Source organism: Portunus trituberculatus, chromosome 6 (genome assembly GCF_017591435.1).
Source record: "Portunus trituberculatus isolate SZX2019 chromosome 6, ASM1759143v1, whole genome shotgun sequence".
Classification (NCBI taxonomy): domain Eukaryota; kingdom Metazoa; phylum Arthropoda; class Malacostraca; order Decapoda; family Portunidae; genus Portunus; species Portunus trituberculatus.
In genome coordinates, this window is record NC_059260.1 from 6,593,099 (window position 1) to 6,606,388 (window position 13,290).

At 43.6% G+C, this 13,290-nt stretch overlaps 1 protein-coding gene across 1 annotated transcript; it reads left to right on the top strand.

The window, feature by feature from the left end:
- Nucleotides 1-8,440, top strand: LOC123517072. The gene is made up of 3 exons (XM_045276926.1): nucleotides 1-81; nucleotides 899-1,366; nucleotides 7,930-8,440. Exons 1-3 carry the CDS (start codon nucleotides 1-3, stop codon nucleotides 8,086-8,088), a joined length of 708 nt encoding a protein of 235 aa, XP_045132861.1. The 3' UTR covers nucleotides 8,089-8,440.
- Nucleotides 8,441-13,290: the final 4,850 nt, after the last annotated feature.

A 13,290-nucleotide genomic window follows, 5' to 3' on the forward strand; every position in this document is an offset into this window, starting at 1 on the left:
ATGACTGATGTTGAAGTTCAACTGGAGCATCCACACGAGAGGGAGCGAACTGCCGCACGCGACACTGTGAATCTGCGATTAGTAGAGTTGGGCAGGATCCAACTTTTTATGTACTCACGAATCCGATTACTTGGTCTGGCGGATCCGTGGAATCCGAATCCGGATCCGAGTACTTGAGCACGGGGTGGCGCGGCGCTGGATTTGTCTGAGAGCAGGATCCAACTGGCTGCCCTCTGACGAATCCAAGCAGCGCGGTACTGATCTAGCTGCTTGGATTCGTCTCCCCGCGTCCCACAGCGGGATCCGAGTACTTGCCTTCAGACGAATCCCGCCCTTTGATAGGCTACTGACGAGACTAATAATTTCTGGAAAACAATTAACACGCAGTTTAATAGAGGAAGGATGGTAGACTTATTACAATTTATTTCGCTCTGCACAATTACATAATTCTTTGGCCATATGGCTATGAAGACGTCACACGGTCACAGCGTATCAGCCAATCAGCCTTCGGAGAAATTGAGGCATGAATGGCAACACTAAATTCATATTCTAAATGTCTCTCACTGACTAATTTATATAGATATATTTCTAGTCAATACTGCTTTTTTTTCTTTTTACTGATAATTAAATCATGAAGCCCAAAAAGCGAAAAACAATAATGAATGATCGCCAGATCCATCAGGATTCACCTCTGCCAGGAAAGTAATTGTCATTGGATCATAGTACCGGATTCGTCAGGATTCGCCTCAGCCAGCAAGTAATCATCAGTGGATTCGAGTACCAGAGGCTGGTAATCGGATTCCTCCTGCCTTGTTGGATCCGGTGGATCCAGATCCAGTACTCGGATCCCGCCCAGCCCTAGGCCCCTAGCGATTAGTCACCGCTCTGCTTTGACGAGGAGAGGATATGCGCAGCCGCTGACAACCCGAGCTCCCAAGAAGCTATATTGTGGAGTGTTGTGGCTCTGTGCGTTGCCAAAAAGAAACTGTTGTTGAAGAAAAGACGTAAAAGGGAATGGTGCAAGCTGTGGCTTTCCAGACGACCTGTGAGAGGGAGCTACAACCAGATATTCTCAGAACTACAGTCAGAAAACTCGTCAGACTTTGAAAATTATACAAGAATGCCAGTCATCGCATTCCACGCTCTGCTGACGAAAATCAAGCCAGACATTGAAAAAGAAGATACACACGTACGAGAGAGTATATCGCCAGGAGCTCGTTTTGAAGCTACTCGACGATTCCTTGCAGCGGGAGGGTCATATGCAAGTTTACAACATTCCACCAGGATATCTAAGCAGAGCCTCGGCAGTATCATACCCGAAACCTGTGAAGCCATCTACAATGTTCTCAAGGAGGATTACCTGAAGGTGAGATTGAATAGTGTTCACAGAATAAGAAACATAAGTTGATATATGGTTTATTAAAACATAGGTAATAAATAATTAATAATAATTTCCTGGAGCAACATACAGGTTCAAAGAAATGAAAGTTTATTATAACATAGATAATACATGAATTATTACCTGAAAGTGAGATTAATCGAATATTGTTCACAGGAAAAAATATATAGTTTGTTATAGGTAAGACATGATATATTAGTGTTCACAGGAAAAAATAAACTGCTTAACTTATGTTTTCAAGCAATGAGGCTATCTGAACCCACTACTTTCAAAATCTAGTGATCAAAAATCATACGGCCCATGTCACCTAAACTTAGCACTTCACTTATTAGTTTCTTGGCTATTTTCCTTTGCTGTTCATCCATGTTTTTGAGTTCACCATAAACAAGCTTAGAAAAAATATCCAAACATGGATCTAGATCCACATGACTGGGAATAGAGGAAAGTTTATCAAGAGCAAGTGCCATCACTTTATCAACCTCTTCCACTTGCTTCCTCTTCTTTGAAGGCACTCTTGAACTAGTTGATAGAGTACGGGAGGGCGAGGCTATCGCAGAAGTCGTAGGGGTAGGGCTGGATGCAGGTGAAGGTGTGAAGGAGGGATCAGAGACAGGCACATCGTCGACAGAGTCCGGCACAGATTCCACTTCAACAACCTGTGGATAAATAAACTCACATGTATATCAAATATATATAAATGTTAGGTTTTCATGTCTGTATTGAAAAGAAAAGTGAGAAAGGTTTTCTTTCTTTTTAGATGCCAACAACCTCTCATGAATGGAAAGAAGTTGCATAGCAGTTTGAAAAGTGAAATTTGCCGCACTGTGTTGGAGCGGTGGAATGTAAACACATCACCATATGGCCTCCAAAAGATGGTGGTTCATACTACTTTAATTATAAGGGTTCTCACAGCATAGTTCTCATGGCTGTAGTGAATGCCAACTACGAGTTCATGTATGTAGATGAGGGAACAAATGGAAGAGTTTCCGATGGCGGTGTGTGGGCCAACTCAAGTCTGTGTGCTCGCCTGCAAGAAGGAATGCTTGGTCTTCCTACAGATGAACAGCTTCCTGACAGCTTCAGAACACTGCCATTTGTGTTCGTCGGTGATGATGCCTTTCCCTTGAAGAGATACTTCATGAAACCGTATCCATTCAAACATCAGGATAACAGACGAAGGATTTTCTCCTACCGACTTTCAAGGGCACGCCGTGTCGTCGAAAATGCATTTGGCATTATGGCTAATAAATTCCGCATTTTCCAAAGTGCAATCAATTTGCATCCTCAAAAGGTTGAGAAAATTGTACTTGCTTGCACAGCCCTGCACAACTTCTTGCGCAGGGAACATCAATCATTTTATACGCCGACAGGAAGCATTGACAAGGAGAATATTGCTGACGGAATGGTAACACCAGGGTCATGGCGTGAAGATGGGCAGCTTCTACCTTTGGAGAGAGTACAGAGACATCCCACAGATGAAGAAGGATCAGTACCGTGGCAGCAACGTATGTGTGGCATACACGAGTGAGACCAGTGTTGCCAGATGGGATTGACGAATTCTCAGTAGATTTTACTTAAAAAAATCAGTAGATTGGAAACTTTTTTCGGTAGATTATATATATATATATATATATATATATATATATATATATATATATATATATATATATATATATATATATATATATATATATATATATATATATATATATATATATATATATATATATATATATATATATATATATATATATATATATATATATATATATATATATATATATATATATATATATATATATATATATATATATATATTGCACGTCACATGTCTTTTTATATTATCTACCAAAGGTAAATAATATTAAATACACGTGCAATGCAAACATGAGCAATTTAATTAAATAATGTGTTTTTATCTCATATTTTTTTGGCAACAAACGATTTTTTTTGTTTTTTGAAAGCTTTATTATTAAAGAATAAGATCATGCTGGGAATTCCGCAGACAAATTATACTTTTCATATCTTCCGGTACTCAAATAAAAAAGAAAAACAAAAACTGGAACACTTTGATCTAAATGCATAAAGAAAATGAACATAAGAACATAAGAAATGAGGAGACTGCAAGAGGCCAGATAGACCTACACGAGGCAGTTCCTTTTCTCCCATCCTCCGAACAAATCAATGTTCCATCCAACCAACTATCCACAACCAGCTAATACAAAACCGTAGATCGGTTGAGTTTAGAGAACAGTAAGTAGTTGGCTGAGAGAAAAAAGTACAGTTACAAGAAAATAAATACAAGAGGAGGGAGACACCGGCTCAAGCTGGGCAGAGTAGAGTTAACTTAAATCAAAAACAGAAGGTGAATCTCAGATGTAACTAGCGACATCAATTACAGTACTATTCGGTTTGTTGTTGTCCGTCAGCTGAGATTCGATACATGAAAGAGACACGTACTCCACAACCCACCTCTCTCTCTCTCTCTCTCTCTCTGTAGATTTCGTGGATTTCTCGGGAGGTTTGATCGAAAAATCAGTAGATTTGACCATATTTTCGAAATCAGTCGGTAAATCGGTAGATCCATCAGAAATTCAGTAGATCTACCGACTTATCGGTAGATCTGGCAACGCTCTCTCTCTCTCTCTCTCTCTCTCTCTCTCTCTCTCTCTCTCTCTGAGAGAGTTCTCCAGAACGGCAACACTCAAGGTCACTGAATGAGACCTGTCACATGTCACCTGCCAGCTGTGGAAATAAAGTCTATGTAAGTTTTAATATGGGCACAGTAGCGTGAAAAGTAATATCCAGGAAGCAGAAAAAAATAGAGAGAGAGAGAGAGATACATTTTATAATAAATGAACTTAAGGCGGTGTCACACTAGCACTTTTTCCGTCGATTTTTCAACGTTCCGCATGAACTTATCGCATGAATTTGTCAGACGATAGGGATCATTTCCGTCTGCAAATTTTCCGCCTTTGTTTACATACCAAGACCAAGACCACAAGACTTGCCGCGTCTCCTCAACCTGCTTCTACGTGCATTGGTTCTACCACTAACCATGAACGCATCCATGCACGCTTTTTGGCTTGTTTAGCTCGTTAAGTTTCGTAATACACAGTATTACGTTCAGAGTAGCGTATCTTTGCCGCAGCGTGGCCTCCATGTTTGTTTACATTGTCGGTCTGGGTTGGCAGGAAGTGATGACGAAACACCGTTTGTGTGTGACAGGCCACAGCCAAAATATTGTCGATTTTCTGAAAAAACGACGGAAAAAGTAGACGGAAAAAGGGCTAGTGTGACACCGCCTTTACTTGTTGGGTCCTTGCTGTTTCATCCAGATTGGAGGTAGATTCACGTATGACCTGTCCTTCAGCTAAGAAAGACGGCTCATCATAGCACCACAATTTCGGAGTATACACTTCATCTGTGTCAGCTCCAATCTTCTTCGATGTCTTCAAAGCAGTCCTTTCCCTCAGAAACTGTGACTTTAGTGTATGTAGTTTTTTGTAATGTCCTCCCTTTTCACTTCACAGTGCAAAACATTTGACAGATCTATTCTAATTTTATCCAAACTGGAACTCCTTATGTTTTTTATCTTATATTCCTTGCTTTTCACATTCCAAATGCAAGGATGCTACTTCAGAAGTTCAATGAAGTGCAGGGTGGCATTTTTGGTTCACTCAAAAGGCTTCTTCACTAAACTTGCTTCAGCCATCTTGAGTGTTAAGAGCGCGAGTCCTCCGATGACAATGGCTAGTGCTACACTGCCCAGGGCGATGAAATGGCGCGGGACAGGGAGATGGGTGAACGCGCTGGGGTGTGTTGAAAACCGTTATTTTCAACACAGCCCATCAACACCGCGCGCCTGGGCGCCCCTAATGTATACGGACCTTTAGTCTAGAAAACCACCGATTTTTTTTGTGCACTTTTTTTTTTTTTTTTTTAATTGAGAGCGCTCGTGCGCCCTGAAACAGATTGCGCCGTGGGCGGTCGCTCACATTGGCTATAGGAAAAATCGGCTCTGTTCCTGAAGTTTACTGAAGAGCCAAGAAGTACAAAGGTTCGTCATCCATGTGAGCTGGGCCTCGACTATGGCCTGACCATTTTATGAAGATCGTTTAGGCGTTGGCTTTTTCGGGGATTTCCCGGCCTGCGGCGCTGCCAAACCTTGTGCTGGTCAAATTATGGGATTAGAGCCTATGTGTCAATGAGAACCTTGCTTCCTACACACCTCTCTCTCTCTCTCTCTCGAGTCGCGTCCTCCCCGCTTAGTCGGAAGGACGCATTATCACACTTAGCTTGTTTACATGAGTGGTAGCAGGGCCGTGCAGAGACCATTGGAGGGGCAGGGGCTCAAAAGTTTAAAAGGGGCATTTGAAGTTACGGGTTAGTTATTTCATGACTTTCAGCTTCAATTTGGCGCCCCTTAAATGCTGCAAAAGGGCACTTCGGGCATCAAGGTTCAAAGGGGCAGGGGCTCAAGTCCCCTTAGCCTCCCTCTATGCACGGCCCTGAGTGGCAGCCCCTACAAGCGAAAATCAGAAGTGATTTGGAGTGATCACGCCTACTCAGTGGCTATTGAGGGAGGTCTAGGCCCGTTTTGCCAGCCAACAAAGGGTGAAGTGCACGTGGTCCCAGCACAAAGGACTATGCCCGTTGAGGACGCTGCTGTGGTGGAGATAGGCGTAGCAGCCCTGGAAGACATGGAGATTGTCGAGGAGCCTCGTCCTGCACCATCTGCCAAGGAAAGACACCAGGGTGCTGCTGCTACTGACCAGTCTTCCACTCGACATGTACCTGCCCCTGCCTCCTCGGACCGTAAACAAAGACGTTGCCTGCTCTTCCCTGCTGGCCAGGGAGCCGTGACAGGGAAGGTGCCCAGTGAAGTGTATCTCCTGGGCCTTGGACGTCGGCGTGCGGAGCGTTACACGCCAGAATTAGATTTATGTTATCACTGCAGTCGCTGGGGACACAAGGAGTGGCGTTGCCAGTCTGCCCCTCGCTGTACATACTGTGTTGGCCCCCATAAGTCAGCACAGTGCCTGGATAAGATCAAGGAGGGCACCAAAATCCCTCCCCGCTGCTGTAACTGTGGGGTCGACCACAACGCCCACTCCACCCTCTGCACTGTCAGGCCTCGGCCCCAAAGGGAGCCTGCCACGGATGAGGTGAGTCGGCCCAGGCCTCGGCTGCTGCCCCTCACCTATCCCAGTCTTCCTGCCCTACCACTAGCACTTCAGCTACACCTGCCGTGTTCCCACCTTTGCCGCAGCGCACTGCTACGATGCCCCCTGTGCCTCCAAAAACAGTGCCCCAGCCAGGCGTCACTCAGGAACTGCCCGCCACCGACTCCACCCAGCAGCTAATGGTGGTGGTGAGCGCGATAGCTGCCAAAGTGGACAACCTTTCTGCAAGAGTCTCTGGTCTTAGTAATGAGTTTGCCGCCTTCAAGAACCAGCAGCACACAGTACGCAGTGGGATCTCCCCTGTGGCCCCAACTCCATCTCCAGCGAGCGATGCTCAGTAGGGCCAAGGAGAGAGTGACATGTGCCAGCATAGCCTGTGCGACCCACCCAAGAAAAAGGACAATGCTGCAGGGCAGTGTGCAACTGCAGCTGCACCCTCACCGAGGATGGATACCCCAACCAAGCCAGTCAAGGGAGCCACGTGACAACCCCGGAGCCTCTCAGGAAAGGCCCCTGCTTCCCGTGCCTCAGAAAGCAAGTCACCTGAGGCAGACTGTGATGAGGATGCTGCAGGTGAATGGACATTGGTCAGCCCCAAGAAGAAGCACTGCTCCAGCCCAAATCCAGTCCAGATTCGTAGCCCCGAGCCAGACCAGCGACATCTGATGGCAGCCATACAGATCCTGATGGAGCAGGTGTCTTGCCTGACACAGGATATGGACGTCCTGAAGACACAGATTTAACACTATCGTGATAAACGGTAAAACTTTCCGCACCCTAACATGGAATGTCAATGGTCTACACGTCCATTTCACTGACTTACACTCTCATGTCCTTCTCCATAAGCCTGACATTATTGCCTTACAGGAGGTAGGGCCAAGGGTGCCTGAGCTGCGGGGTTATGCCTCCCACACCCTCAGTTGTGGTGACGGCAGTAGTCAGGGAGATGGCCACTTACATTAAACATGGGATTCCAGTTAACTTCATGGAAATGGGGGTCACTGAGGGTATTGAATTTATTACTGTTTGCTTGCACACTTTGGGTGAAATTATTTACTTTGTAAACATGTACATTTATGCTGGTGCCTTAAATATTGCAAACTTTCCTTAATATGTTCTTGAAGAGCAAAGTGTTATCATGGGTGACCTTAATGCCAGGCATAAGGAATTAGGAAGCCACCTCACCACCAATGCCAATGGTGTGCGCTGGAAGGCTTTCCTTGACACCACAGATAAAGCTGTGCTTACTGGGGAACATGCACCCAAACATGTACAAGGAGGCAGACTTGACTATGTAGCCCTTATCAATATGCCAACATATACTGCCGAAACCTTTCTTGTCAGGTACTTGCTGAGCGACCACTTTGCCCTGGAGACGACCCTCCCGGTGCAGTCCGCCCCAGCAGTGCCCAGGAAGCGCTTGACGGTGCCATTATCCAGGATGGTGGGCCTCGTCGTCCATGTGGTGGCACGGTACACTGCCATGAAGGGTTCCTTTGCTGATGCAGAAGCACTGTACAACGAACTCCTGCACAACATCGAGGGGTTCATCACGACTCCAAGGGTTCTGGCAAGGGCCTGTGGCGGCCGAGCGCCACAGACATGATCACGAGGCCCGGGTCGGGAGCCACGCTGGACGGTGATTGGCGCTTCCTGCCGTTGCGCGATCCGGAAGCATGCAGACGTGGAAGTAGCACGGCCTACCCGGGATCGGATCACGGAGCACATGGCAGGGGACCATGCTGTATGCTGATTGGTCGCTGACGTATGTACTTGATCCAGGCAAAGTTTATGAATAGGGGTATTTGTATCCAATAAACCAGATCACTCTGAGCAATCATCGTGTTTACTTCTCTCTCCCTGCTGGATCTGAACACTTGTAGTGACCATCGCTACGTTGGTGACCCCGGAGTGACCGCTTTTCGACACCATGGAGACGCCCGCCAGTTACTCTACGCCTTTCACTCTCGGCAGAGCTCTATCAGCGGCAGTCACACAGGTCCAGCTCCCGCCTTTCTCTACGATCGACACGCCTACCTGGTTTCGTCAAGCAGAGGCCCAATTTCGCCTCAAAAGAGTGACCAACGCCACCACACGTGCTGACCACGTCTTGTCGGCCATCCCGGACGAAATTTTTCCTCGCATCTCAGAATGGTTGGAATGCAAGGGCGACGACGCCATCGAGTACGCTGACTTGAAAGCTTACCTACTGCAGCGTTTTACACCGTCGCCAGTGGCATGAGTAACGCAGCTCCTTCAACTCACCCAACAACCCACTGGCGACCAGAAACCCTCCGACGCTTTCCGGAAAATGAGAGCCATGGCAAGGCTCCTTCCAGCTCCCAATGGGAGTCCTCGTCAACTAGATCTCCTCCGGACGCTGTGGCTCTTTCGCCTCCCCGAATCCATCCGTGCTGTCATCCCCAATGCAGAGGAAATTGACGAAAATGAATTACAAGAAAAATATGATCACCTGACTGTTGCTCTTACGGCTTCAAGCTGACATATTCACGCTATGCCTTCTGACATCTTCCCACCGCCACAGGCCCATGCTCCACGCCGCTGGACTTACGCTGCCAAGAGATGCTCACTGCCTACCAGAGACGTTGGTAGCTCAACCCAGCAGACACAGTGTCACGGGATGTGATGGTTACCGTGGCTCGACACCTCACGGATCTGCGGCAGCAGGAAAGGAAGAAGTACTGGGTCTCCTTCCTGGACCAGATGCGCAGGACCCAGTCCCTCCAGGAGGTGTGGCACCATGTCAACAGCGTCTGACACAGAATATTACATGCAGAGTGACTTTGAACAATTGAAAAAACTCATCACCCATGTTGCTTAAGTATAATATTTCTAGTATTCCACAATACTTACATAAATTTCTCATTCAATCGGAAATATAGTGGAGACTCAATACTCGAACTTAATTCGTTCCAAATGGCTGTTCGAATATTAAAAAGTTTGACTTTTGATACCTATAAACCAGGTAATTCGTCCTAATCTTAGCAAAACAAAGTTTAGAAGAGGAGGGGAGAAGGGTGGGAGAGGAGGAAGGTCACCATCCATGGAAACATCTTTGTAAAGATTCTCCTGGTTTGATTCCTGTGAATTCACTAGTGGAGTGCTGTGGCTCACTAACTACCGACAGAACGCAGAAGAATGTTGTTTTTCTCAAGACGGCAGCAGGACTAAGGATGCGCACCGGCATCGGTTTACCAGTATTACGGTAATACGGTATTACCAGTAAGAATGGACATCGAATTACTTATCAGCAAAGTATTTGAGAAACCATGTCTTTCCCAGGCGATGTTAAATTTTTTTGAGAATGTAGTCAAAAGTATGTTGGATCATCCTTGTGTACTCAAAAAGCCTTCTTGAGTCCCTTTTTAGGTCACTAATAAGATGATATTCTCCATACTGGCTTCTTTTGCAATTTATTTTGTGTATTCCTTCTTTTTTTCAGTTTCAGAGATGACCAACAGACGACAACCCGTCAGGAAGTCAGCAGATCACACAGGAACGCCACAGAACGCCTGACTTACGATCTTTCTAAGATTTTTGATTGTGACAGAGAAAATCTAGTAGTTTTCAATGCCTCAAAAACTCAATTCCTCCATCTATCAACCCGACAAATCCTTCCAGACAACTATTCCCTCTTCTTCAGTGACACTCAACTGTCTCCCTCTTCCACACTGAATATCCTCGGTCTGTCTGTGGAAACTTCACATCTCATCTCTTGCTAAAACAGCTTCTATGAAGTTAGGCATTCTGAGGCGTCTCCGCAGGTTTTCTCGCCTCTCCAACTGCTTACTCTGTACAAGGGCATTATCCGCTCCTGTATGGAGTACTTTTCGTATGTTTGTGGGGGTTCCAGTCACACAGTTTCACTAGGTATGGTGGAATCAAAAGCTTTTCGTCTCATCAACTCCCCTCCTCTGACTAACTGTCTTCAGCCTCTTTCTCACCGCCGAAATGTTACATCTCTTTCTATCTTTTATCGCTATTTTCATGGTAACTGTTCTACTGCATGCCTCCCCTCCTCCTTCGGCCTTGCTGCACACGGCTTTCTTCTTCCTCTCATCCCTATTCTGTCCAACCATCTAACACAAGAGTTAACCAGTACGCTCAATCATTCATCCCTTTCACTGGTAAACTCTGGAACTCCCTCCCTGCATCTGTATTTCCGACTTCCTACGACTTGTCTTCTTTTAAGAGGGAGGTATCGAGGCATTTGCTCCCTAATTTCAGCTGACGCTTTTCCTCTTTGTAGAGAGCCATATATATATATATATATATATATATATATATATATATATATATATATATATATATATATATATATATATATATATATATATATATATATATATATATATATATATATATATATATATATATATATATATATATATATATATATATATATATATATATATATATATATATATATATATATATATATATATATATATATATATATATATATATATATATATATATATATATATATATATATATATATATATATATATATATATATATATATATATATATATATATATATATATATATATATATATATATATATATATATATATATATATATATATATATATATATATATATATATATATATATATATATATATATATATATATATATATATATATATATATATATATATATATATATATATATATATATATATATATATATATATATATATATATATATATATATATATATATATATATATATATATATATATATATATATATATATATATATATATATATATATATATATATATATATATATATATATATATATATATTTTTTTTTTTTTTTTTTTTACATTACAAGGGCACTGGCCAAGGGAAAACAAAGTGTTGGAAAAAAAAAATCCCGCTGGTTGCCAGGCCCTGTTAAGAGGAAAGTAGGAGAAAGAGAAAAACAAAAAATCTAAAAGGAGGGTCCAGTTAACGTAAGAGGTGTCTTGACACTCCTCTTTTGAAAGAGTTTAAGTCATAGGCAGGTGGAAATACAGACACAGGTAGAGAGTTCCAGAGTTTACCAGTGTAGGGAATGAAGGAGTGAAGATACTGGTTAACTCTTGCATTAGGAAGATGGACAGAATAGGGATGAGAAGAAGTAGAGAGTCTTGTGCAGCGAGGCCGCAGGAGGGGGGAAGGCATGCAGTTAGCAAGTTCAGAAGAGCAGACAGCATGAAAACAGCGGTAGAAGACAGATAAAGATGCAACATTGCGGCGGTGACTTAAAGAATCAAGACAGTCAGTTAGAGGAGAAGAGTTGATAAGACGAAAAGCTTTAGATTCCACCTTGTTTAGTAAAGCTGTGTGTGGATCCCCCAGACATGAGAGCCATACTCCATACACGGGCGGATAAGGCCCCTGTACAGAGCAAGCAGCTGGGAGGGAGAGAAAAATGGACGAAGACGCCACAGGACACCTAACTTCTTGGAAGCTGATTTAGCAAGAGTAGAGATGTGAAATTTCCAGTTTAGATTTTTAGTGAAGGATAGACCGAGTGTGTTTAATGTAGAGGAGAGGGAAGTTGAGTGTTATTGAAGAAGAGAGGATAGTTGTCTGGAAGGTTATGTCGAGTAGATAGTTGTAGAAATTGAGTTTTTGAGGCATTGAACAAAACCAGGTTTTCTCTGCCCCAATCAGAAACAAGTGAAAGATCAGAAGTTAGGCGTCCTATAGCATCTCGCCTTGAGTCATTTAATTGTTGTTGGGTTGGGCGTCTGTTGAACGCTGTTGAATAATGCAGGTGGTATCATCAGCATAGGAGTGGATAGGGCATTGAGTCAGATTTAGGAGATCATTGATGAATAATAGAAAGAGAGTGGGTGATAGGACAGAACCCTGTGGAACACCACTGTTGATAGTTTTAGGGAAGAACAGTGACCGTCTACTACAGCAGCAATAGAACGATCGGAAAGGAAACTGGAGATGAAGGTACAGAGAGAAGGATAGAATCCGTAGGAGGGTAGTTTAGAAATTAAAGATTTGTGCCAGACTCTATCGAAGGCTTTCGATATGTCAAGGCCGACAGCAAAGGTTTCACCGAAGTCCCTAAAAGAGGATGACCAAGATTCAGTTAGGAAAGTAAGAAGATCACCAGTAGATCTGCCTTTACGGAAACCATACTGGCAATCAGAGAGAAGGTTGTGAGCTGATAGATGCCTCATTATCTTCCTATTAAGGATAGACTCAAAGGCTTTAGAAAGGCAGGAAATCAAAGCTATAGGGCGGTAGTTAGAAGGATTGGAGTGGTCACCTTTTTAGGGACAGGTTGAATGTGAGCAAACTTCCAGCAAGAAGGATAAATAGAAGTAGAGAGACACAGATGAAAGAGTTTGACCAGGCAGTGAGCGAGTTCGGAAGCACAGTTTTGAGAACAACAGGAGGGACTCCATCCGGACCGTAAGCCTTCCGAGAATCAAGGCCAGAGAGGGCCAGGAAAACGTCTTTATAAAGAATTTTAATTTTAGGGATGAAGTAGTCAGAGGGTGGAGGAGTAGGAGGAATATGCCCAGAATCATCCAAAGTTGAGTTGGTAGCAAAGGTTTGAGCGAAGAGTTCAGCTTTAGAAAAGAAGAGACAGCTGTAGAGCCATCTGGATGAAGTAAAGGAGGGAAAGACGAAGAAGTAAAGTTGTTAGAGATATTATTGGCTAGAT

Bases quoted from the DNA above. Each gene is read 5' to 3' on its own strand.
- LOC123517072 (XM_045276926.1), top strand. From the start codon at position 1: ATGACTGATGTTGAAGTTCAACTGGAGCATCCACACGAGAGGGAGCGA. The intron at 82-898 runs GTAGAGTTGGGC...TGCTTTGACGAG, and splicing joins ACACTGTGAATCTGCGATTA to GAGAGGATATGCGCAGCCGC. The intron at 1,367-7,929 runs GTGAGATTGAAT...CTTTCTTGTCAG, and splicing joins TCAAGGAGGATTACCTGAAG to GTACTTGCTGAGCGACCACT.